General features: G+C 37.3%; 1 protein-coding gene and 1 non-coding gene across 7 annotated transcripts in view; both read right to left on the bottom strand.

The window, feature by feature from the left end:
- The window catches only part of EDEM3 (ER degradation enhancing alpha-mannosidase like protein 3), a 53,074-nt gene extending 25,878 nt beyond the window's left edge, over window positions 1-27,196 (bottom strand). For all 6 annotated transcript variants that reach the window (XM_054587662.1, XM_054587664.1, XM_054587666.1 and 3 more), the window contains exons 1-9: window positions 26,829-27,196; window positions 22,614-22,659; window positions 12,762-12,862; window positions 12,216-12,255; window positions 11,589-11,701; window positions 10,444-10,597; window positions 7,458-7,592; window positions 4,896-5,001; window positions 1,290-1,387 (exon numbers count right to left, since the gene is read on the bottom strand). In XM_054587662.1, the coding sequence (XP_054443637.1) occupies window positions 1,290-1,387; window positions 4,896-5,001; window positions 7,458-7,592; window positions 10,444-10,597; window positions 11,589-11,701; window positions 12,216-12,255; window positions 12,762-12,862; window positions 22,614-22,659; window positions 26,829-26,989 (954 nt within the window). In that variant the 5' untranslated portion in view covers window positions 26,990-27,196. The remainder of the gene's footprint in view (window positions 1-1,289; window positions 1,388-4,895; window positions 5,002-7,457; window positions 7,593-10,443; window positions 10,598-11,588; window positions 11,702-12,215; window positions 12,256-12,761; window positions 12,863-22,613; window positions 22,660-26,828) is intronic.
- LOC129082118 (U11 spliceosomal RNA) lies at window positions 21,190-21,322 on the bottom strand. Its single transcript, XR_008530380.1, has one exon. It is a non-coding gene; the product is annotated as a U11 spliceosomal RNA (small nuclear RNA).
- Window positions 27,197-27,409: the final 213 nt, after the last annotated feature.

Raw genomic sequence — 27,409 nt, 5'->3', positions numbered from 1 at the left:
GGAAGTAGACCTGCATATGGCTAGCCCGTGGGATTAGCCGTGGGCAGTACACCCTTGTGGCCCAAGGGTGCTCTCATAGCCTCTTGAAATATCGTTACAGGCTTCTAGATTAACAGAATTAGTTGCCTTTCCCCCTGTGCAGGAATTCTGGGCCCTCCGTGGCTAACAATATCCTGGTGCTCATCAGTACTCAAACTACTGCCGCTAGTCTCCACTGCTGGGTCTGCCTTTTAGGCTCCTAAAAACTCTGTTTCCCCTTCTTTTACCTTCTCCTGGTTATTCCTCAGCTGTAACAACAACTTGAGCTGTTAGACTCCATGAAGGATAATGAACCAAAAAAAAAATATCTGTCCTCATTCACCTCAAGAAAGTCTTGTTATAATCCAACTGACTTACTAGTGCTCTGACTAGTTTTTCTTCCTAACTCATCTACTACTTAATCACTCCATATGCATTAACTCATTTAATCCTCCCCAAACTCTATAAATAGTACTAGTACTCACATTTTGTGGAGGTGGAACAGAGGCAAACAGTGTAAAGTTATTTGCCCAAAGTCACAAAACCAGTGATACAACCAGGACTTAAACGCAGGCAGGAAAACTGCTATACCTTTAACCACTATACCATACTGTCTCATAGTAATGTGGGTGAGCTGATCGGTAGGCAAAGAAATGGTAAATCGTTTCAAAAAGAACAGTGATGTAGCTGAGGAGATTGCCTTCTTATTTTCCATTTCTTTCAATTACAGACAAAGGTGATCTAATCCAGTTCGGGAATACTTCCCTCCTCCCCTAAAAATATGCCTGTGGCTCTGATCCAGACTTAAGACTTACAGACCTGCTTTTGAAATATATACCCAGTAGAGTCTCCAAATTTCCAAAGCCCTGCATACTTGATGTGATCGAGGACTATGCCAAACTTCCAAGATTTCAAAAAAAAAAAAGTACCCAAGGAGAAAGCTAACTAGTACCTTATTCCAATGAATTCTCCTCCTTGTACGAAATATTAGGTAAAACTGAAATCTACACATTTTATTACTTACTGGAAGATCTTGAAACCTTCTGATAAGAGATGAAAACAAAATTATTTTATAAACTAATTTTTAGGATGTATGTCACTTTTCCGCTGTCCCTGTCCCACATTATCAGGAAATACTGGCAAAAAAAGAACCCCACTGCATATTTAAAAATAATTATTTTCAGAATGTCACTCAGATAATTGGGTTTCTATCAAAATCTGGTACTCAATGAAGTTGGCTCCAGACTTAATACAAAATTGGATCCACTTACTGTATTAAATCTTTCCAGAAAACTGTCATCTCCAAGCAAGACATAGGCTTTCAATAGATATTCATAATAGGAATCAATGCCCGCTCCAACTCCACTGTCTATGGGAAATACATATAAATGTGAGTCTTTATTTAACTAGGCAAAAATTCTTTTATAGAGTACAAGTGAGGGTACTAGTACACTAAGAATGAAAAATGTGCCTAAACATAAAACTATTTTAAGTAAAAATTACACATTTACAGAAATATTAACCCTACGAGTAACAGTTCCTTTGCTAACAATTTATATATTTAAAAATGCTACTTTGAAAAGTTGCTTACAAAGCTCTCATTTAAAAGCAGGAAATACTAACTTTAAGCTCATTTTCTCAGTGAGGAATTCCAAAGAGGGAGCACTTAATTATGCATTTTTTTGATCAGACCCTTAATATGGAAGACATCGATCTTTAAAGTTGTAACAGGTATTGAAACAAGAGCACTACTATTTGGAATTGCCTGTTCTAATTGCTAAAATTAGCACTGATTGTTGGCTTCTTCCCCCAAGGTCATCACAGAGGTCCTAAGAGAGAAACCAACAAGAAAACGAAGCAGCCGGGTGGCTGGGGGCGGGGCCGGGGGAGAGGGATGCTCCGGCCTGGCGCGGAGGCAGCCAGGCATGGCAGCAACGGGTCAGAAAGCAGGGACGGCGCTGCAGCTCTGCTCCTGCTTCTCTCCTACCGTGGCCTGAGACACAGTCTCCCCCCACACCTGCTCCGGCTCAGATCTCTGCTCCGGGTATTCTCAGGAATACCCGGGTATTCAGGTATTCAGAATCAGAAGCCCTGCAGCAGCAACTGAACAAATGAAGTCGGAACCACCTTTAGACACTCTCTCCCCACCTTTTCCCCTCCAAATGCCTACAGCTGGTGAATTACAATCTAAATTTTAATTGCAGTTACAATCTTAGAAATCCCTATACCCAGGGCACATTCCAGGGCAACCAAATCAGAATCTCCAGGGTTCCAGACACCGACATTTTTTAAAACTTCTTAGAATTCATCCCTAAAATTACAGGGCTGGATAGGAATTGGAATATGACCTTGCCACAAAGTAGGTGACAAGGAAACATGAATTTACTGGCCCAAAATATTTAAGCAGCATGACTTTTAAGTATATTTTACTGATTATGCTATTACAGTTGTCTCAATTTTTTTCTCCCCTTTACCCTCCTCCTCCCTGCACCTGCCACCATCCAGCTTCCCCGCCCCCTTAGTTCATGTTCATGGGTCATACAGTTCTTTGGCTTCTCCATTTCCTATACTATTCTTAACCTCCCCCTGCTTATTTTGTGCCTACCTATTATGCTTATTTCCTGTACCTTCCCCCCCCCCATTATTCCCCTCTCCCCACTGATAACCCTCCATGTGATCTCCATTTCGGTGATTCTGTTCCTGTTCTAGTTGCTTGCTTAAGGGGTTTTTTTGTTTGTTTTTTAGGTTCAGTTGTTGATAGTTGTGAGTTTGTTGTCATTTTACTTAGAAGCATGACTTTTTAAAAAGAAAAAGAAAATACTAGAATAAGCGTTTATCAGAAAACTTAGAACAGGCATGCCAAAAAATTTAAATGGTTCTAATGGGCATATTGAAGTGGTAGGGAAGATATTAGCAATATAAAATAAGAAAAAGCAATTTTAATTGAGCAGAAATATATGGAATAAAAATATAACAGTTAAAATAACATCAAAGATGGGAGATAAAGCTTAGGAATATGTTAGCAAACTGAATGAGCACAGCAGTCTTCTTCCTGAAGGAAAATAGGGCAGGAAATGAGATATATATATAAATTTACATGGAGGGTAGAAATAGAAGTGATTTACATAATAGAAACTACAAAAAGGGAGATAAAGCAAAATGAAAAGGAGAAAATATCTAAATAATAAGGAACAACTTTTCAGCAATTAAAAAAAAGATTTTAAATAGAAAAAGTTCAGAAAATACCAAAAGAAAAAGAAAATTCTACACTTAAAATTATAATATTTTTAGAAACTTTTCTTTGGCTTTGGTACTCTTAATCTTCTAGAGAGAAAGAATAGATCGTATACAAAGGCATAAAAATCAGAATAATATGAGATTTTTAACAGGATGTAAGAAGAACAACAGAGTTGTATTTTTAAGGTGCTGAAAGAACGTAAGATTATTCCAGGCAAACTGTCACTCAAATATGAACACATAATAAAGTTGCTGTTAGGCATATAAGGCCTCAGAAACTATTAAAAGCCACCGAAACAAGTTTGAGATAAATAGTTAAATAAGAAGAGAGTCAAATCTAAGAGATGTTACAAGCAATATATAAGGTACAAGTGACCAAATACCTTGGTGAAGTTTGTTATCTTTAACGAAAGAGGGAGCAAGACCAAAAGGAAAAAGAGAAAACGTATTCAAAACGAATAAAGATGCAGTATCTATAAATCAACATACGGGGGGAGAGGGGTGAGGCCTTTGGGGGAAGGGGCAGCGGGACAAGGGGAGAGGAGAGCACACTCAAGTTCACATCTTACGAGGAGGCAAACACAGAGTTCAATTAAAAACAAATGAATCAGAGAAACAGAAAAGGTGGGACACACTGAACTAATAACGATGGTATAAGTAAGTCAAAATAGAACTGCAGAAGTAGGAAGAGTGAAGGACTATATGCAAAAGTAATAGGTGGTCAACGGGGTTGCTTCTGTAATAGATGGTTCTGTTTGTGGGTGCTTGTTACATATGAAAAATGAGTAAGTAAAATGGGCCATGCATGGGCAATGACAAGAGTGTCATAAGCCAACAATTATAATTGATTTAAAATTAATTATGATTAATTTGCACCTGAGTTTCAAAGCAAGTTAAAAAAAAAAAAGAAAGAAAGCAAAAAAGTTTGTAGAATTCTGAGGCCACGATTCAGATTAGTTTCAGAAACCATTTAGATAAAACTTAGAAAAATTGTATACAATACTGAATAGACAATAATTAAAATATGTTCACGTTAATAATTATATTTTTAATTTATTTAATAACAGGCAGTTTTTTATTTATATGTTACAACATAAGCCTTTTGGGAAATAGAAAAACACATAAGCAAGGTAATCTCACTAGGAATATCTAGTATATTTCCATTCATCTCTGCTTGTTTTATAAGGCATCTTATAAAGATAAAATCACATTCTTTATACAATCCTGTATCCTGTTTGCTCACATAACATTTTTATATGCTTTGTCTCATGATCTGAATTCATTTTAATAAGAATTGGTAATAACATTGCTAAATACAGAGTTCCACTTTATACCTTCATGCGAGTTGGCTGAGGATTCTGCTGACTGAGGACTTCAAAGTCATTAGTTCTACCGTTTCATCCATACCCTCTTTCAATAATGCTATGCCCATTAAGGTATGAAATAGAACACTAAGTGGTCTAGAAAAAGTTTGGCACACCAAGGGAAAAAAAAAGGCTAAATTAGTTATAATTCCAGCAATCTTGTGAGAAATACTGTTTGATACTGTCCCTTAGATTACTTTAACAAATGAAAATCTTTTATTTCCCAACCATTCGGAGGATGTAAAGGCGTGATTTAAAAAAGCCTGACTTACATACCTTTTCGTACCCAGTCTCCAGTATGAATATTTATGGTCACACCCACTAAATTACTACTTCGCTGTCTTTTTTCCCAGAGAAAATCAAGAGCTTTTCTTGCATATTCCTACGATTAAAAAAAAGGAAGAGCATACTTTAATAACTTCATGTCTCTGGCAAACAGGAAACAAAGAAACAAAAATGAAAGGCCCATAGAATATTTTAAGCATTAACTAAAATTTGTAAGATAACCATTAATAATATATGTTACATTTCCTTACAAGTCAAATCTTGGCTCTTTCTCAGCCAATAAAGTCCAGTTAAAAAGAATGACTCTGAAGATGCTGTTCATTGGCTATGATCCCAGTTTGAAACCATCTGGGTTCATCTACTCTTGCAGTCCAAGTTCACATTCACACACACATGTTATTAAATTATGTTAATTGCAGGCATAATTAAATGCCCTTGATAAAATAATTTCTGTCATTTAAATGCAAAGTGACAAATCCCCTTAGATACTCTTATTTAGAAAACAGGAGGAGCTTTGAAAGTTTGTATACCATTTTTGAACACAAACATGCATTTAAGATCCCACTTGTTTTGTTTTGTTTTGTTTTGTTTAGAGAGAGGGAAGGGAGGTAGAAAGAGAGGGAGAGGAACAGCAATGTGTAAGAGATATACACTGATCTGCTGCCTCTCGCATGCCCCCAGCTGGGGACCTGGCCTGCAACTCAGGCACATGCCCTGGCTGGAAAACGAACCAGTGACCTTTCGATCCACAGGCTGGCACTCAATCTCCTGAGCCAAACCAGCCAGGGCAAAGATCCCATTTTTCAACAACTCTTCTTTGTTAGAGAAAGGTCAATAAATCAACTAATATTCATTTGACAACCAAACTTTTAACCTTATGATAACAGTTTCTTTTCTCTTTTTCATTTATTTTTATCCATTAAATTGAAATAATTTCTGATCAAATTCTTGGTTTTGGGCATGTACACGAAAGTATATACATTAAAATTAAGAGCATAAATTGACAGCATTGTAGAGGTTCTAAAAAAGAAAGAAATCATCAAGTCAATGTGTCACTCTGCAGATTTTTAATTCTTGATTCAAACTATTTATGCTGATTTTTTAAAACAAGGCTGATTACAACTTTAATTACATGCTATAATTTCAGAGCTGGAAAGCTTCATAAAGATTGTTTTTTCCTACTCCTCTCCTAGAGCTAAGAAAAGAGGCCTAGTAAAATCAAAGATTTAACCCAAGTGTAAAACTAAATTACAGGACAACTAATATGAGTATTCAGATCTCTTTACAGATTAGACCAAAAGTCAAACTTTTTCTGAGAAGGGCCAGGTAGTAAGTATTTTAGGCACTGCCAGAATTTTTCAACTGTGCCACTATAGCACCAATGCAGCCACAGACAAAAATAAATAAATGAGCCTGGCTGCGTTCCAATAACATTTTATTCACAGAAACAGGCATTGGCTGAATTTGGCTGCAGACTGGAGTCTGCCAATCCTGCGTTACACTGACACTGTATCAACGGCATCAGGCTGCTTCTCTTATAATAATTTAATGACCATTCAAGAAGCTTAAAAAATCATGATTTTCAACAGATTTACTTACGAATGCAAAACAGACTAGCGGAAAGAGCGTGGGCTTTGAATTCAGATAGACATGGATTCTAATTGCACTTCCATTCATTCGCCCACTGGCTGTGCGTCTTACCCTCTTTGAGCCTCCCTTTCCTCATCCGTAAATGCATCAGTATCTCAGAGAGTTTGTAGTTCAAATTACTGCGCAAAAATGTCTTTTAATAGTTAACAAGGTATAGAATAAAAATTAAACCAAACAGGATAAATCTGTCCGTGAGACACTGTATATGCACATACACACACAATTTGTTTTATTTACACTCAGATCCAATGTCTCTAAAGCTGACACATACTCCTTCTTTTTGCTTGTTCTATGTGTACCATTTGATGAATTTTTAAAAAGCCTCCTGTCACACATACTAAAAAAGAGGATGTTCTGTGTTAATATTGCACGCCAATGCCAAGTTTAAAAATTAGATAAAATGTTCTTAAAAAGTGTGAGACATAGCTAGTCCACAGTACACCACTTGGGGGATATTAAGTCTTTTGGATAATAAATAACATTTCCCTTGAAGTAAACAAAGATAAGACTCTCAATCAAGACTTAAGTGCAAAAATTTCATGTTTTAGATTTAGCGAAGTTTTCAGAAATGCATTAGACCAACTAAAAGTCTGACAAATAAAACATGGAGACATCGTATTTCATGTAAGACATTTATGCTATCAAATTCACAGCAATATGGCTAAAAAAACTAAGAATAAACCTAAATTTTATGGTTTGTGAAAAAAATGCAAAGTTGTATTTCATATATTTACCTCTCAACAACTTCTATGTTTCTGACAAAAACTAATGGAATTTACACAACAGTTCACTAAAATAACAGTAATCCTCTGACTGATAATCCTAATAACTGACCAATGGGAAAAAAGATATAAAGTTAATTATGCCCAATACCCACGGGATCAAAGACTTTGAAAAGCAAACCTCAAATATTGTTGCTCCTGTGAATCGACTTAAAGCAGCAAACTCAAGGATCAAGGTACCTGCACACGCTGTACAGGTATCGGTCTCAGTTCCTGTCCGAGCTTCTGGTTTTCTGATACCAAACTTTAAATTAATCTAAATAAAATCAGAAGATGGTTATTAGCAATTAAAGAGATAATGACTCCTGAATGAGAATATTTTTCAGTCAAGACTTATTAGCCCTGGCTGGTGCGGCTCAGTGGATTGAGCGCCGGCCTGCGAACCAAAAGGTCGCCAGTTGTTTCCCAGTCGGGGCAGGCGTCTGGGTTGTGGGCCAGGCCCCCAGCTGGGGGCGTGCGAGAGGCAACAGTTCGCTGTATCTCTCACACGTTGCTGTTTCTCTTCCCTTCACCCTCCCTTCTCCTCTATCAAAGTAAATAAAATCTTTAAAACAAACAAAAACTTAAAAAAAAAAGACTTATTATAACGTGAAAATAATTCACAAAATAACTACTGAAATTCAATCTGATAATCTTTGTGACTTTCCAATTATTATCTAAGGACATATATTCTATGCACACAATATTCATGGAATAAATACGTTTTTATTTAGTTCCTTGATACTGAAATTCAGTATCATTATAAAAATTACATTGAGAAAATAACTTTGATAATAATTCTGTTTTCAGGACAGCTTGAACTAATTAGTACAAGAATAGGGAACTAGATAGACCAACCCTAGAAGAAATTAGGTTTAATCGAGAATTTGTGAAAAACCAGTACCACATTAAATAGTTCTTCATATAGAAAACACTGATTAAGTTATGGTATATATTTAAAAGGAAATTAAATTTTGTTCACAGGTTTAAAAAGTTTTTAAATATGAAGTACATTGCCTTGCTAACGGTCTAACAAATAACACAAAAAAATTTCTTTGAAAGGACTGTTTTGTTTTATAATTAAAAGACAGCCATACTGTCTTTTTATAATACCACAGTATAAACGTGAATTAACCAAACTGACAGAAACTGATTAAAAATAGAGTGTTTTTCTGTAGTCCAAATAAATAACCAAAAACCAAGCATATGCCAAAGATTTAGCATAAAAACAAAAACATCAAATATTAAACATCATGAGTATATTTCCAAATCATTTATTATTTAAACTCTTATAAAGAGAAGCTCAAATAAATTTATTTCTACTTATCTGCAGAAATCAATTGCTGGGTATGCCTATTACCTTAACAAGGTCAATCAACAGACTCTAGGAATATCTGAGCAAGGAGACAGGCAATATCAACAAAAAGCAATGGAAGTGAAATGTAGGTGAGACATGGGTCCCTATGCTGGCTTTGGCACTGCAAAAAATGATTCCATTTTTTCCTCCTAAACTGACAAAAGAATGAGAATACACTATAAAGGCAACAGTACAATGACACATGTTTTTATACAACACTGAGGAACTATAAATGCGGAAACTTTCTAGAGAACAACTGGGCAGTAAGTACCCGAAGTCTTAAAAAGCATTCTCTCTTTCTGTGGCTTTATTTCTTCTTCTGGTTCTATATACTAAGGAAGAAAGAAGTAAAAAGATGTGTATAAAGAAGGGCTATTTAAAATATCAGAAACTAGAAATTTAAACACGAGATTTAACACTAGTCTGTTTCAGGGAAAAAAAAAGTGTTGGTTACAATCCACTAAATAGTGGGACAAAATCAATGGGCTGTGACCTCGAATTTGAAAAGCACTGTTACCTCCAGCCAGAAATGTCCTGACCAAGGAGATGAGTCTTATCTGATTAATATTGATACAGAAGTTATTCCAGATTATAGAGGCGCATGCTTAAAGGCATAGCAATGTGGGGGAAAAAAAACTGAAACAAAAAAATAAAACGTTAGGGGGTTTGAGAGACACTAATAGATTGTTTTGAAATGGGGTGAATACTCATTTGACTGGGGTTCTGGGTATGAGAGACCATCAGAAAGGGAGTTCATTGCCAAACCATAAGGAATTCTGAAAATTAAAAGGTACTTAGGACAACAGGGAGAGTCAGGAAAATTTCTGAGGGCATTTTGATAAAAATGTTTCAGTAAGATTAATTTTTTAAGGCCCGGAACCATACACCAGAGAGCGAAGAGTAAGACAGGAATTTACAATAGCTTCCGAATGAAATTACAACGGTTTCAACTTGCGCAGTAGCAACAAGAAAAGAAAAAACTTAATAAGCGTGGTAATGGCTGAGATGTCTGACTTGGATAAGAGGGAGGGAGTTACAGTGTTAATAAAGAATGAAATAAATCACAAAAGAGAGTTCTTCCTATTTCAATGGCTTCTTTCCCTCTGCTTTAAATCTTTTTTCTTGGGGAGAAAAACACAAAACTCCCTCAAATGACTGCTGCCAACAAGTCTTTAACAGAGAAGAAATCTCCAAACGAACATTCCTACACTTTCACTGATGGAACCTTCTTTCCCCTTTGTTCTACCACATTACATCTTCAAGGCTCTCTTTGCACCTACTTCTAATGTTTTTGAGACTCTCCTGAAGCTTTCTGTTTACGATTTTCATACACTACTTTGTGGTTTTGCTCTATGTTTCTGTTCTCTCCTTCTCACGGCTCCACTTCCTCCCCGCGCCCCTCCGTCCTGGGCCCTCCCTCTAGCCTCTCCTCTGGGCAGCTCACACCTACTCGCGCTGCTTCAACTGCATCTTCTGCACCCATCACTCTGTGCCCAAGCTGTAGCCTGGCACAGCCTCTTCCTTCTGCAGCACAGTCTAACGTGCATGAGTGACATATGAAAGGTTTAAACTCACCTAAATTCTCCCACCACTCAAATCCAAATTAACTGAAGTGCCAATACAAATTTGTTATCTAGCTATGAAGCACTTTTCTCCAGCCACAGGAAGGTGAGGAACAATGGCTCCAATCACAACAGTCTATTGTTGGTTTTTATTTTAAATAGCAAAGGAAGTATATACACACACGTCTGTATTTTCCCGAATTACTTACTCTTGGATAAGGAAGGCCGCTGGTAGTATTGAAAGCTGGTAAGAGCTTGTAACCCAGCTGCTTGGCCATTTGCAGAAGCTCATCGTTGTACCACTGCATGTGCTCGCCCTTCTCTTTCAGCATGATTGCCAGTGAGTGTCCACCCAGAAGACCCCTGCCATCACAGAGACGGAACATTGTCCACATCTTACAGGTGCCCGAAGGCCACCCACTAAAAGATGCACCTTGTTAGCAACAACTTGCCACACATAAGGCAAGACCACAGAAGAACTTAATTTTTTACCTAACTCTGGCTACTCATTTATGGCACACCTTCATAATTGCATAGCCAGTTTGAAAAAGAATACAGATGTTCTACCTGTGTTAAAGTGTTTGGCGTTCTTAAAAAGGTTCTCTTAACGTAAAGAAGATCAAAGAAGTCCCTTATTTGAACAAACCTGACAAATTTAATTTTAACAAAACTTTAACTTTACTTAATTATATCATCATGAAAGCTTTAACTGTTAGTGTAATATTAAAAAAATTTAAAAAAACAACTCCCAACTCGCAATAAATGTAATAGATTAATAAACTCTGAAAAGCTACATAACTATTTCTTAAATTTTTTTAATTTTTAAAAATTATTTCTTAAATTTAATTGAAGAATACTCACTTTGACAAAAGAAAATGCATTATAACAACACGAGAATAACCTTATTAAATATAAAAATAATGTTGAAATTTGAGTTAATAAATCCTGTAATTCCATATTTTTAAATGTTCCAAGAGCACTTCAAATGGTTCAGCTGAAAGGTAACCCTACACACTTACTTTCACTTGGCGTGAGGAGGTGCTGGCAAAGGGTAGCAAACTATATTGCTCGTGAAAAACCTGTGATGCAGCTAATGGGCAAATGTCCCACCGACGGTCCTGTCTCAACGACAGACAGGGATGACCTTCGATTTGAGTCTGCAACTCTGTCCAAAGCCTGCTGCTTTGGTCCCTGATTTAATGGAAGATCCTCCACAGCCTCTGTTTCATAATATCCCAACTTTCATCTTTTAAAGGAAGAAGTGTCTTGCTTTATTAATTAGTATCAAGACAAAAACACTATACCCTAAGCTTTTCTGTTACTAAAATTATAGCCTTTGAGTCTTCAAACTTACCCCAGAACTCTGATGTTTGTTTCAAAGACTGATACAACTACATCATTATCTAAATTAACATCTCTTAAAACTTTTCTCACTGCATCTTCAAATTCTTTAGTTTTATTTAATACCTAGAAGAAAAGACAGACAATAATCCATTAAAAGTAGCTTACCTTTACTTGACCATTTAATCTTTTCATTTGACAATATTTTGTGGTGCTTTTCTGCACTTCATTTAATACTTTCACTAAAAATTCCAACTTAGAAATAATATTCCTTAAGAGTACCTGATTAAAATTCAAGTAAAATTCAGGGTAAGCCCTGAGTAAATTTTAATATGAAACCCAATTTTAAATTGACTGTTTTCCCTTTTAAAGTCGAAGTCTATGTAAATTCTGTAGCAAGAACCTCCCTGATTAAGGTGGCATCATCTAAGCTGACATATCTATAAGTTATGTGAGTACCTCCACGGTTCTCCATAATTTCATTTGGCATTCACATGACATTATTAAATCGATAGAGTGAAAGATTTACTTAGAATCAAAGATCAATACCTCTGAAATTCTGAAGGATTCTATTTTAGACTTGTTGTGTATATATTATGAAATTTATAAAATAAGTAAATTCAAGACGAGTTAAACCTACCACAAGAGTGTCCAAAGAATCGATCAGTGTCAGGGAAAACCTAAGAAACAAGTATAGTAAGATATAAAACATGAGAATTCTGAATATTTTATCAATGAATGCACGAGCAGGTGTATCTGTATCCTACTGGCAGTTTCTGTGCACTAGTACTCACGCATCAATAGTACAATGTAACCTACAAAGCACTGGAAGAACCTCAAGAGCCTTAGCATTACATTTATTTTCAGCTCCGCATCCCTCAAAATGAATAGAAATATTCATTTGCTCTTTTTAAAGCAAATAAAAATATTAAAGCATCAACACTTATATCGTGGGGGTGACTTTATACACATGTTAAAAGAGACATTCATCTTAACTTTCCACTGAGCAAAGAGCTAAACTGATGTTTTTATGAAAGATAAGGGAGGGAATAAAGAAACTTAATGTAATACTTAAAGCAGCCATTAACGTTCAAGCAATCCCCAGGAACACTACTGCCAACCGCCTCTAAGGAGCCTCAGGCTTGGGAGCCTGGCCAAGCCAGGCCACCGCTGTGTTAACACTCACTTCCCCAGGGCATCGTCGACATCACCCCGACTTGGCTCCTGGCCTCTGACACGACCTCTGCAGGTTAAAGGCATGAGTTCATCGGCTGGGTAAGCATGTTCCTGCAAGGATATCAGAGTGAGTCGCCAGGAAAATAAGTGAAAGCACACATCACTTAGGGAATGTAACCTTTCCATAGTCACTTTTTTTTTTTAAAGTAAAATAAAGGTTAGTCAAAAAATTCTAGTATTCCTATGATGTATTGAATCTTTTTTGTTTTTTAAAGTTTAGTCATAAGTGTAATACATGCTTGAAAAAAATATGTAGGAAAACACTTCTTTAAAATCTGATAATCGGCCCTGGTTGGTTTGGGTTCAGTTGGTGGGAACATCATACCATGCACTGAAGGATCATAGGTTCAATTCCCAGTCAGGGCACATACCCAGGTTGCAGGTTTGATCCCTAGTGGGGGCACATATGAGAAGGCAGCCACTTGATGTTTCTCTCCCACATCAATGTCTCTGTCTCCCCCCTTCCTATTGGAATTTTATAGATGTCTTATTCCTCGGTACTCATCGGCTTCAGAACTTGTTAAACGCTGTACTCGTTGCATTTTGACAACAAAAAAACGTTTTGCACTCAGCGCCTGCTTGGGACTCGTCACACTTTCTATGAGCCACGACACCACCCCGCACGAGAAAATGCTCCATCATTTGGCACGCGTCCAGAGTTCCGGAGCGAACCGACGAGTACTGAGGTACACTGGAAGTGCAAAGCCATACTTTCACATAGGCTGATGTTACAGAGTACGTACGTTGTAAGCACTGTTCTTTACTCTTCAGTTCATTTAACTGTCACACAGCCCTCCGAAATCGACCCAATTACCTCTATTCCGAAGATCAGAAAACCGAGGCCCAGCAGAATTAAGTGAGCCCATGTGGTGCAACGGGCAACCGGCAGATGCAGAATTCAAGCCTGACCGCCTGACTGCAGGGCCTCCGGGCCTCGCAGTGCCTTCTCCTCCCTGTATTCCTCAGTACAGACATGCTCAAGTCTGTTTGTTCTTCTGCTGATAAACACATAAGCTGAACTCGATTTTTCACTACATCAGCAACGCTCCAATAAAATTCTACATTCATGTATCTTTTGTACATATGCTTGTACTGCTATGGATTAAATCCGTAGGAACAGGCCCAATGGCTCAAAGGTATGGATATTTAATTTTTGATAGCTACTATCAAACTGAAGACATCAATTTATACTCTTTCGTGTTCCTCCGATACTTGTATGCCCATATGATTCTTAATTGTTTAAGTTCTGCAAAAATATTCCCAATTCCATGTCCAACTCTATCTAACTACCTCTTATTAAACTCAACTACATAATTCTAAACTCACAGCACATCAGCAGCAAAAAACTAGAATCGAGGGCAAGAACACTAAACACACAGTCAACAGAAAAGTCACCCTCCCCCCCAAGTAATCCCCAAAATCAAGTAGGATGAAGAATACAAAAAGCACTGAAGACTGCTACCCTCTAGGTAGTTAAATAAGTTCAGTGCTCTACTAATTCATTTCCCAATTAAAAGATTCCAGGCAACAAATGTTTTGATATAATTAGAATTCACGTGGAGCTATTAAATTTTGAATTCAGTATTTTGTAATTTTAATATTATATATAATTTTCAGTATAAATTAATAATTATTTTAACGTGTCTTTTACATGTCAAGTTGCTACTTTTTCAGTGTTAATTCCAATGGCACTGTCATTCCCACAATACACACTATTTTTATTGTTCTATAATTTTCTATTTAACATATATAAAAACACTTAGAAGCAATTCAAGAAAAGTAACATTTTTTAAACTTGCTGATGTATTTTGAAAGACATTCAAATGTTAATTTGATTTTTAAAAGTTCCTTTAAAATCAAGAGTTACTTACACCACTGTTTAGAAAGCTTCATATCACTATTTTCAAGGTTTTACAACATACACAGACAGACACTAATGTCTGAAATTAAATATGGACCCTAAGCTTAAACCCTCAAACCCTAAGCTTATCCAGATAAGAAAAATATTAATAGCAACTGCAAGCCAGAATAATCAAATAAGGGAGTTTTGAACCTTGTATAAAAATACTTCATGTTCCCGTTTCAATTTAAGAATAAAAAGAAAACCACAGCCTTTTATTTGGGTTAACCACAGAGCAAACTACAGTTGGTTTGCATAAATCCAGACTACTGCATACGTGGCAAATAAACGGCCATATTATGCTTCCAGCATCCTGGTTATCTGAGGTACAGTAATACTTCCCATTCACAATGTAAAGCCAGAACCCGGGATAAGTGATTCACAGTGCTATGACGCAGAGCCATGAAAAACATTTAATAATCATCACTCATAAACAAAACTCAGGTGAAAAAGAGTTCAAAATGAACGAAACTGAATGTGCGCCTAGCTAAAAGCAAGAGGAAAAACATAAAAACATAGTAGACTCTCCACATCAGATTCTAAATTTACCACCACTTTGAAGTGATAAAACTCTCTCTGAAAATACTCAAGTCAAGGCAGCATCAAAACTGACTTTTCATAAAACCAACATCAAAAACTACGCAAAGGGGAGACGCAATAAAAACAATAATAAAACGAAAGCATTATTTATAAAAGTGAGTTATTGAAAATATCAAATTTATTTAATTTCCATTAAAGTTATGTACATTTTTAAATGTTTTATTCTAGACCCTTAAGGACCTCCCTCCTTTGAGGAAGGTAAGATATTCCTTCCTAAAATAAACACTAAATGATATTTAATAAACCATCTATCACATACCAATAGCATATGCTAATTAGTGAGTGAACATGCATAATTTATCAGTTATCTTTTCATCCCAAGTCAAACTTCCCTATTCCTTTTTGACCACTATTTATATTCACTTAGCAAACTATTTTTCGGGTGTTTAAGACTGCATTTATTTGAATTTGATCAATGATCAAATAAATCAACCTCATGAGCTGTTATATGAAATAAATGATAATAAATAATAAAGTTATAATGAAATTAAGATTTTTTTAATATTGTATCAATAGATGCAGAAAAAGTACTTGACAAAATTCAATACCCTGTAATGATGAGAATTATCAGCAAACTAGAAATAGAAAGGAACTTAATCTAGAATGGGGCACCTGGGAAAACCAACAGCTAACGTCCTATTTAATAGTGAAAGTCAACTGCTTTTTCCCAAAGATTGGGAGTAAGGCAAGGATTTCATGTTTTTTCAACATAATACTGAAAGTTCTAGCCACTGCAATAAGAAGAAATGAAAGCCATATAGATTGAAAAGGAAGAAGGAAACATCTCTTTGTTCGTAGAGGACATGACTGACCATATGGAAAATCCTAAGGAATCTACTACAAAAAGCTACTAAAAATATTAAGTGAATTTAGCAAGGTTGCAGGATATAGGGTTGATAGAAAGGTTTTTGTAATTCCCTATAATATTGACGGACAATTGGAAATTAAAGTTTGAAAAAAACTACAATGTATAACATTGTAACAGCATAAATACGAAATATTTATGAATAAATTTAACAAAAGATGTGCAAGACCTGTACAATGAAAACTATGACACGCTGCTGACACAAAATAAGTGAACAGAGGTGCTGTGTTGGATTGGAAGACTGAAAACCGTTAAAGCAATCTCCCAAAATTGATCTACAGAGTCAACATAATCCCAGTCAATCAATGGCTCAACAGACTTTTTTTTTAGAACTTGACAATATGATTCTAAAATTTACATGGAAATGCAAAGAACCTAAAATATTCTAAAAAATTTTAAAAGAGCAAAGCTGAAAGGCTTCACTTCACATTTAAGACACTGTGAGACCAGCGTACAAATAAATATTTAGATCAATGAAAAAAAAATGCAGAGTCTAGAAACAGACCCATGCACTGAAGGGTAACTGATTCTCCACAGGCGCCACAGTAATTCAGTATGGAAAGGGTGCTCTTTTCAACAGACAATGCGGGAACAACTGGGCATCCACATAGAAAAAAAATGCATACAAATCAACTTTTACTTCATACCACATACAAACATTAACTTAAAATGGGTGAGAGATCTAAATACACAAGCTAAAGTTATAAACACCTAAAAAAAAAACCAAGAAAATCTTTATGACTCTGGGCTAGGCAAATATCATTTTGGTAAAATATAAAAGACATGAATCGTAAAAGAAAAAAGGGTAAATGGGACTTGGCCACAATTTAAAACATTTGCACTTCAAAAGACACTGTTAGGAAAATTAAAAGGCAAAGCACAGACTGGGAGTAGGGACTGAACAACAGAAAGTTTACCGTTGCTGAGTATGTGAAAGTTTATTCTTGTATCATTACTTATTAATGATACAAGTATTGTTATTATTATTAACCTACTTTTGCCCATCCCTGTATATGTGATGAAGGACTGACATCCAGAATATATAACTTTTATGACTTAGTAGTAACAAGGCAAATGACCTGATTTTAAAATGGGCAAGAGATTTGAATAGACACTTCAAAAAGAAAAGATATACAAAGCACATGCAAAGACTTTCAACATCATTAGTCATCAGGAAAAATCAAATTAAAATCACAACAAAATACCCCTATACACTCACTAGAATGACTAAAATTAAAAGACTGGAAATACCAAGTGTCAGAGAGGATGTGGAGTAACTGACACTCTTGTTCCCTGCTGGTAGGAAATGCAAACTCTAACAGCCACTTCAGACAAGTTGGGCAGCTTCTTTTAAACCTAAACTTACCCTTCCCATAGACCCAGCAAGCCCATTCCTAGGTGGGAAACACATGAAAATGTATGTCTACAAAAATTTGCATTCACAGATTCACAGCAGTCCTTTTAATAATAGGCAAAGACCAGAAACAAGCCAAAAATGTACCAAGTGTTGAATGGATAAGCAAATTGTGTTTTATCAAATCAACTAAATACTATTGAGCAAAAAATGGAAATGACAATATATCCAACAGCATGGATAAATCTCAAAAGCATCACGCTAAGCAAAAGAACCCAAATCGAAAGATTACATACAATATGATGGCAATTATATGAAATCCTAGAAATGGGGAAAACTATAGTGACAAAAAAAGCCCATCACAATGGTGCCGGAGGTTAAGTTGCGAAAAGGACTGCAAAGGAGGACAAGGAAGCTTTTGGGGTGACGGGAATGTTCTATATCATAAGTGCGAGGGTAAACAACTGTATACAATGGTCAAAGCGCAAAATCTAGTTCAAAATCAGAAAATTCTTATCTGTAAATTATACCTAATCAACAGAAAGACATGGTTCTACTGTGTTAAAATCCTATATGGAGTATCAGAGTGTGATAATAAAACCTTATGAGAGGATACTACAGAACTTTTTTTTTAAGGTTTCATTTATTTTTAGAGAGTGGGGAAGGGAGGGAGAAAGAGAGGGAGAGAAATATCAATGTGTGGTTGCCTCTCACACACCGCCAACTGGGGACCTGGCCCACATCCCAGGCGTGTGTCCTGACAGGGAATCAAACCAGCACCCTTTTGGTTCACAGGCTGGTGCTCAATCCGCTGAGCCACACCAGCCAGGGCCGGAATTTCTTATGTCATTTTGGCAGAGTTTCATGTGTTCTAGAAGTGGAGGCCAAGGAACGATGGTTAAAAACACATAGTCCCATAACTGTCTACACACAAAAAAATGACAAATTTTTATCTTCCCTCCTCTGAGTGTTCGTACCACTTCTAGACTACTTTACTTACAGAATTACTCCTTTTCATGAACAAACTATCAAAGGAAAACATCAGGTACAGATTTTCAAATAGGGAATATAAAGAAATTCCAGAGATAGTGATGGTTACATAATGTCAATGTACTAAATACCACAAAACTGTACACTTAAAAATGGTAAAAATGGTAAATTTTGTTATGTATATTTTACCACACTAAAATACATTTTAAAATAAACATGGCGGGGGGGGGGGAAGTAATTCTAAGAAAACTCACATAAATCCATAACCAAGTTACATTTTAAAACAGTTCCTTTGGCCTGAGTGATAAAAAGGCGCATCTGCGTCTGCAGGAGCGGCCCGTGGGTGCGACTCCCTTAGCTGCAGGGAAGTGTGCCGGCTTTGAGGGCCCCCTGGCGCCGCTCAGAGCTCCGCCGCGTCCACGGGTTAGCTGAGCTGTCTACAGCGCACAGGAAAAACGCTGGAGGCCCAGGGTCAGATCAGAGCTCAGACCCAACTCAGCTCGGCGTTTGGGGGCCCAAAGAGACGTCCTTCTGTTGTCTAAGTCAATCTGCAAACGGACCTCCGCACAGATACTGAAAACATGCTAACAGAAGCCCGAAAGCGCCTGCAGTCTGGGGTTAAGCGAGGGCACGCAAGGATTTTGCCAAAACAATCAGAGTTCATGTTATTTGGGGGAAAGAGAAAGCCATCTGTGCGATTCACTGGGAATAAACTGCAGTCTGACCGGGGCAAGAGGCTTGTCAAACATAGCTGTTCTAGTGTTAATATTTGTGCCCGTAATCGATAAAATCAGCACATTCCTGGGCTGCACCAGGGACGGCAGGATGGAGCAAACTACCTGAAGCCGGCAGAGCACTGTTCTGGAAAACAGCGTTAACAGAGCCCGGGGAACCAAAAAAGGAAAGGAAAAAAACACCCTCAAAAGGTACATGCCTAGAACAGGGAAGGACATGTACGTTTTAAGGAAGTCCTAGGTACAATCTGGGGAACGAGTCGCTGGATTTTAAAAGGGCATTCCAATCTCAGGCCGAGAATGAACAATACAGCAGCAGTGACAGAAGCGGCAGCACTCGGCAGCAGCGGTAAACTCACACAGTGCTTCCCACTCGCCAGACACTAGTTCGAAGCACTTACATGTTGAATCCTTACGACAACACTGTGAGGCAAGCAAAGCATTTCAGAGAGAGGAGGACGGCCACGGGAAGGCTGGAGCCCAGCTGGGAGGTGGCAGAGCCACTCCAGGGTGTCCTGGTCCACGTCCAGAGTTCTTGCTCTTAATCATATTCTACTGCCTGTCTTTGGAAAATACCACTGTTTTCCTGAGAACCGAGAAGGTAAAAAGGAGCTGCTCTAATTGTAGACTAGACTGGAGGGTAATATTAAAAAAAGCTAGTGAGAAATGAAAAGCTTTTCGCATGTATTAAAAGCCCACCGTGTGCCAGGCAGTTTTATGTTTTAGCACAGTAGGCAACTGACTACTAAAAAGTAAATTAAATGTAAAGCTTATATATCCCAAAATTCACCATAAACTTGTATTTTTAATGAAGCTTATTAAATGATTTCTTTGAATTTAAAAGGCAAAGATACACCACAATAACCGAGTGCAAAAAATTAAGCACTATTTGATTGAATCTTCACAAGAATTCAATTAGGACATTTAAAAGATGAATTTATTAAATATCAAATAAAATGGTCCCTGTTTTCAAAAATCTTATACTCTGTAATCTTATACCCTTTGCAATTATCCCCATCTTACACACAAAGACACTGCTCAGAGGATTAAATGACCTGTGCAGGGTCCAAGCTATTAAATAACCCAGATGGGATTTGAACTCAAACCCATCCAACTCCAAAACCCATACACTCTTACCCTTCAGCAAGCTAATAGTGCTTCTGAGTGTAAGAACAAGAAAAAAAATTTCCACAGACTTCACATAACAAATACAGGGCACATGCTCCCTGTTTAATATTTTAGAACTGTTTCATGTTAGTTGAGAACCTGAAAAGGGGAAGTGTAAATTCTAGACTCAATCTTGAGTTACAAAACTCACATAAAATGAGCATAACACAAGTACACTGTAAGAATCACTCATGTTGTAAAACAGCGGAACATTTTAAAATAAGTACTGCACCAACTGCAGATGGGTGTACCTCTACCAGGAAAATGGAGGGGAGCGCTAATGCCAGTAGTTCCCAGTCTCTGGAGCCGAAATTCCTTTCCTCTAGATCCTGTAAGTGGGTAGTTGTAATAGGAAGTCACCCGGTTAGGGTCCGAGAAATAGGAATCAGAACAGGATGTCCCCTCAGGGCTGCCCTCAACACCTGCTCCGTCACAGCCCAGTTGTTAACTGCATTCTGTCACAGGAAAAGTATATCGACAAGCCTTTCTGCTATTTACCTAGTGAAGGGACAAGATATTGAAGATACTGTGCTTTACAAAAAGAAGATCCTCTTCAGAGTGGGATGTATTGAACTGATGCAGCTATTTTATAAATAAAACCATTTTACTTAACTTTGGATCCAAAAGTAGGCATTTGTGAGATGGCTAAGATTTGAGGGTTTAGCATGGATCCACTTGGCCCCGTCAAAACTGCTGGCCTAGACTAGTTAAATTATGCTTTGCCCAAAGTGAATGAACCAGGGATAAATGATTTCTTTCCTTCTCCCCATGGGCACCAGGACCAACAATCGTCAGCTGCCCAGGTACCAAAAATGATGCTTCTGAAACCTCTTGATGTTAATTCTGCTCATGGAGCAATCAAGCTGCCCTACGTGTATCACTCATGACAGAAACCCCTTTTTTAAAGATAAATGATTTTGAAAAAGATATAAAGGAAATGGCTGAGATCCGAAGAAATAAATTTAAGTCTGTGCTTTCAATATAGTTAAAAATACCCAAAACTTCATCACCATTATATTCTATAAACATTTATTAAGAACTCAATATGCACTCTTAAAAATGTACAATATAAAAGGGAATAAGAATCAACAAATATAAAGTATGTTTAGAAAATACAAAAATGGAAAAAGTATGTATACTTAGATATTATAATGTTTATATATGAAGATATTTGAGTACCATATAATGAAAACTGAATTCACAAACTCACCTAAAAAATACTTAAAAGCAAAATAAACTAAAGTTAGTTCTCTGTCAAATCTTTTCCAACTACATTTTTACACGTGTTACTCATAAAAGAAAATATCCTGACATTCTAAAGAATAAAAACAAGGTCATAAGCAATAATTATCAGAATAACTTCACTGAAGTCTTTAAAAAATTACCCATAACATTTTCTTTTGAACTCTAAAATTTGCTTGCTAATTCATCTTTTTAAATATTAAAAAAAGAATTTCAGTTTAAGATCATTTTACTGCAGGGCAAGAAGCTCCCTCTGTACTATGAGGGATAAGATCATTAGCTGTGATAAAAAAAATAAAAATAAAATTTACCATTTTTAAGTGAAAGTTCAGCGGGTTTAAGTATATTAACTGTTGTGCAAAAGATCTCCAGAACCTTTTTATCTTGCAAAGCTAAAACTGCTATTTCATCTCAAGTAAGCACTAAGACACTTTAAAACTGTATGGATCAGAAAGCAAAATATATTTAAATCGTAGCCCACCATGAGCACATAGTTTAGACAGAGAGTACAGGACAGGGACAGAGAGTCTGTCTCTTTTAAGCAATGGTTTTCTTCACAGAGTATATTAAATACTATAAATGGTTTTGTTTTGTTGTTTTACTTAACAAAGTAATTTCTCTTAAGGCCAGAGATAACATCTTATTCATGTTTACATCCACAACATATAGCTACAGAAAGCACTCAATAAACATTGCTGATAGCATCAAAGGAAGCTGTTTAGTTTCATAATCTAATTTGATTTATTCTTATCTATTCAATGAACTGGTTCTCTAACAACCACTACCAGGAATACTCTGTTAGCCTATGCTTGCACTGATTTCTAAAAATTTAAGGTTTCAAAAAGAAAAAAAGGGGGGGGCTATTAATTTAGGTTTCAAAATTCCCAGGACTGTGCTCACATAATAATCAGTTCACACGAATGGTATATAAAGAGAAGCTCTCTACTTACCATATAGTTACCATAAGCATGATCAAACATTTCCAGTACTTGATTCCTAATGTTAAAAGAGAATAAAAAAAGTTAAGTATATTCTATTTATTATCTTCCAAAAAGAAGATGTTTCTTCATAAATATACACCAAGAAAAAAATATATATATATATATTTACTTAAAAAGGACATAAACAGAGTCAGGAAAGACACCAGTGTTAGTCAGCAAGGTTTTGTGAACCACGCAGAATGGGGCCAAACATTTATTATTCCTTCCTAGCAACTCATGTAAAATTCATCTTATAATTTTTCCAAAAAAAATTGATGAATGATGCATGCCACACAGAAAGAAGGAAATCTGATACTGAAAAACAATTACCTCTTAACCAAATTATTTAACATCTGTCCTAAAAGGGAGAAATTGCTAGGGAGCCCCACGCAAATAAATTATTATTGCTTATACTATATATTCTACCAAAAGACAGGTGTGGATATGTGTATATATTGATATGAAATAACAATACTCAACCAAGCCTCTGCCTCTCCTCTTAAACTGAATGGAATCACTAATGTCTAGCTTAGTACATGTTTGTTAATGTTTGTCACATTTTCAGAAGATACATTTGATGGTTTTATGGTGTGCTCTCAGCTCCTTTTAAAGAACTGTCAAAAATCAAATAAAGAGTATTCACCTCCAAAAGGAGAAAACGTATTCTCAAAAAGAGCTATGTGTGTTTTGGCTGTTTTTCTAAATCTCCAGACTAACTGTTTAAAATGGTGGTTTCTGATCCCCACACCAGATTTACTAAATCAAGTCTGCACGACTGGCACCAAGGAATCAGTCTTTCAATTAAACGCTCTCAAGTTGGCTGGAGAACTTGAGAGCTAGCGGAAAAACTATAGAAGTTAATGTTATGGCTAAAATTTCTCAGTAATTAGCAAGGGAAAAAGAGTTTACTAATATCTTATTAACTCTTCCTATTATTCCCAAGTTCCTAATGGTGAGAATGGAGGAAGCGTCGCAGAAAATGACTGGGTGTATTTTTGTTTTGCCTCTTATTATATTGCAACTGTCAGCTTAAAAATTGTAATCATGGATGATAAAATACTGGTAATAATAAAGCTAGCAGACAGAAAAGGACTTATTTCCAGATCCATTAGCCATAATGACCAGTAAAATCAAGTATACTCAAACTTGAGAACTGAGTAAACTAAGTCCTGACAACTTTTTATATTAACCATTTAGCAACACCTAATCACCAAAAACACAATCTTATCCCTTTGCTAAAACAAAATTCTTTGTGTTTATATGTATGATAAGATATAGATCAAGTTATCTCAGGAAATCATTATCTTAAAAATGCCTTCTAGATACTGTCTTGCAGGTGATAAAAGATCTCTCAAATTAGCTAATAAACCAAAAAATATATATAAAAAGCTAAAATTTCCCTTTCAAGCAATGATATCAATAAATGGAATATAGGAATTCTTTTCCCTTTCCCTGAAATAAAATACAAGATTGTTACCAGGAAGTCAAAATTCCCATATCAATGGTTGTACCTAGTCATGTGTATTACAGATAATATAAGCTTGAATCTGTTAACCCAACTTTTCAAGCATTCGAGTTTCAAGATTATGAATATAGTATGAATGGATACAAGGACACATTATTTTTCAATCCTTACATTTGCACATGATCAGCAAATTCCACAACACATACTTCTAAGTAGAGATATTTAATATCCAGTTAACTTTCTCTCTTACCGTAACATAGAAGTACTAACAAAGTCATTTTTAAATACAGAATGGTAGAATAATTACTGTATTAAACAAATAGTATTTCTATAAAGTTGTATACCTATTCAACAAATTAGATTAAAATATACTGGAAATCAGATCCATAGTTCAAAAATTATGTCTCTCTTCATTTCAAAATAATTTCTCTAAGTCAGCTTTTTCTAAAGTTATATTGCCTGCCAATGTGCTATAGAAATTGGATTGTTTTATACATCTTTTTAATGAAAGTTAATACAACTACTGTAACATTTAAAATACAAAAGCAAAAGAGAAGTTATCCCAGGAAGGGTAAGACTACATATGACTAGGTAAATAATTCCAGAAACAATAAACTGCAAGCAACTGTTGCAACTGCTTACAATTTCAGACAATTACAGTCTTTATCATCAGTTTCGTTTGGGTGGAGAAAAGAGGTGGGGCATTCGGCTTTCTATCATAAATTATTGGGACTTTAAAAAAAAAAACCTCACAGGTAAACTTCATGAATCAAGAGTTCATTTTCCTGAAAATTTCCAGAGGGAAGGGCAATCAGGCAACTATGCATTTGTAATTTGTAGCTCTAGACTCTTATTCTATACTTACTCTAGAATAAGGCAATCTAAATCAACATGCCTAAATTATTGTAACCTCACTTTCACAAATGATCTCAAAATTGATCTGAACTGGTTAGACTTTTCCAGTTAAAAATTAACTTCGGTCAAAAAGGACATACCCTTCAACCAGAAAATTTTAATAAAAAAAGGGAGAAAGGGGAGTGGTAGTCAAGTAAGATATTTGCTTGAAGCTTCTTTTTCCAATTTTTATGGGTTTGAATACTGGCTCTTCCCTTTAGTAGCTCATGGACTTTGAACAAGTCAACCCTGAATCTCAATTTCCAAATCTGCAAAACGGGGATCACATCTACCTCATTAAGAAGCAGGGAGGATTACAGAGATAATACGTACAATGCCTAGCACAGAGCAGAGTTTTCAGTAAGTTACCACTGATACATACATTCAATTCACAAAGAGGAAACTGGAAGATACTTATGAGTTTTGTGGTGATTTATTTTAGTAGCTGATATTTTATCTTTTTTCCACCAAGCTCTTTTACTGTTTTACTTAAAAATACAAGTCTTGCAACAATATGAACAATAGGAAGTATATAAAATAAAACCTGATGGTTTCACCTTATCTCCCAACTCCAAAAGGCAGTCACCTTTCCATGTTTTTCTAAGCTTAGACAATTTCAGTTTCTTTTTTTTCAAAACATGGGAAGGTATTATATATATTATTCTACAACTTTTTTTTGGGGGGGGGGTTCTTGGCATAATATATCCTGGATAGACTTCCAATAACCTACTTCCCCCTCAATATTTTAATGTCATCCCATAATATGGTTACTCTAAGGAAGAGTTTTATTCTTTCAAAATGCACGCCCTCGTACCCTTGTGTACCTCTCTCTACATTAACAGTGCTTTTATTTCTACAGGATAGAATCCTGGAGGTGAGATTAATGAATCAAAGAGTACATACAACTTAAATTTTAGTAGTAAAAGCAAGCCACTCCCACCAAGGTTTATTTCTCACACCTCAACTAGCCAAGTGCTCTAACTGCATGTTTTGTTTTTATCAATCTGATGATAAAAAACAGCTATCTCATTGCTTTAAGATGCATCTTTCACATTTATGAGGTTGAGTTACTTTTCATGTTCATTGACCATTTGCATTTCCTCTTGCCTGAATTAAATCTTCAAGCCCTTTGCCCATTTCTACAGGTTCTTGGCTTTTTTAAATACATTTGTGGGACCTAAGGTATGTTAGGGATATTGACTCTGAGATGCCGTAAATGTAACTGATAATTTTGTGACACTTCCAAGGTTGATAAAACTACTTGGAGTAAAGTGCATATGTATACTTAAGTGAGGTTTTTGAAAACACCACCGAATAGTGTCCTGTTATGAAAATGAGGTGCAAGAAATGGTAAAATGTGGCATGTCCAAGTTCCAATGAACACCTTCGTTTCTCCGTAACAGGTGCAAACATTATTTCCTTAACTACCGTGAGATACTCAACATTTTCCCAGCGGGGAGCTCACTTGTGCGAGAAACCTAACCAGATCTCGCAGGACAAACAACCCCAGGATTCTCCCGCGCAGCAACACGAGCTGTAGCCCACTTCACGGGCCACTGACATGGCAGCCGCGTCTACACACCACGGCTGGCCTCAAGGAACCTGCACATGTCACCGACGGCCAAGGCGACACGCCGACAGTCCCCCGAGGTCGCAACTCGGGCGGCGGCCCCCACCTTCCCGGAACCTGTCCAGCCCGCCAGGGTTGTCTCGAGGCCACAGACGTCCCATCGCGACGAGAGGCCACTGAAAGCCTGGCTCGCAATGACAGGCACCTGTGGTCAGGCACACAAGGAAACCCACCCCAGTCTGCCAAGCACCCTTACCCAAGCTTCTGTTTCTCCTCCCTACTCATGGGCGCGGCCCCGGCCGTCCACACGGACGTGGCCGTCACCAGGCAGAGAGCGGCCGTCGTCGCCACCAGGCTCCATGGCGCTCGCTGAGGGACCGGAGACCCACAGCCCCGGCAGCCACCGGCTTCGCTCATGGCCCCGCGGTTCCGCGCACGCGCAGCGGCTACGCCCGGCCGGTGGGACACATTGCCGGACGCGGGTGGCGAGGGGACTGCGAGCCGTGCCGAGGGCGGGATGCCGAGGAAAGCAAGCGGACGCCGTCGCCGGACTGTCTCCCGAAGCCACCGAGCCTGTCCCTAGCGCCAGCGCTGCCGCCACCCTCCGCCCTTACAGCCCGGAGCACCTCCCCTGGCTTTCCGGTGTCGTAGTCTAGGAAACCACCTCCCCCGGCGCTACTTCCGGGTAGGGCCCCCGACGCTGAGCCTCAGGACCAATGGGGACCGGATCGCAGAGGGGCTGGCTCCGCGGGCAGGAGACCGCATTGGCCCGGAGAAATGAGACGTGGACAAAAGGCGGGGCTGGGGAGGGCTCTGTCGCTTGGGCCCTCCTCCGAC

Source organism: Pteronotus mesoamericanus, unplaced genomic scaffold (genome assembly GCF_021234165.1).
Source record: "Pteronotus mesoamericanus isolate MK-2021 breed Mesoamerican mustached bat unplaced genomic scaffold, CSHL_Meso_final scaffold_1186, whole genome shotgun sequence".
NCBI classification, from domain to species: Eukaryota; Metazoa; Chordata; class Mammalia; order Chiroptera; family Mormoopidae; genus Pteronotus; species Pteronotus mesoamericanus.
Note: the sequence above shows the minus strand (reverse complement) of the source record. Positions and strands in the feature narration are given on the sequence as shown.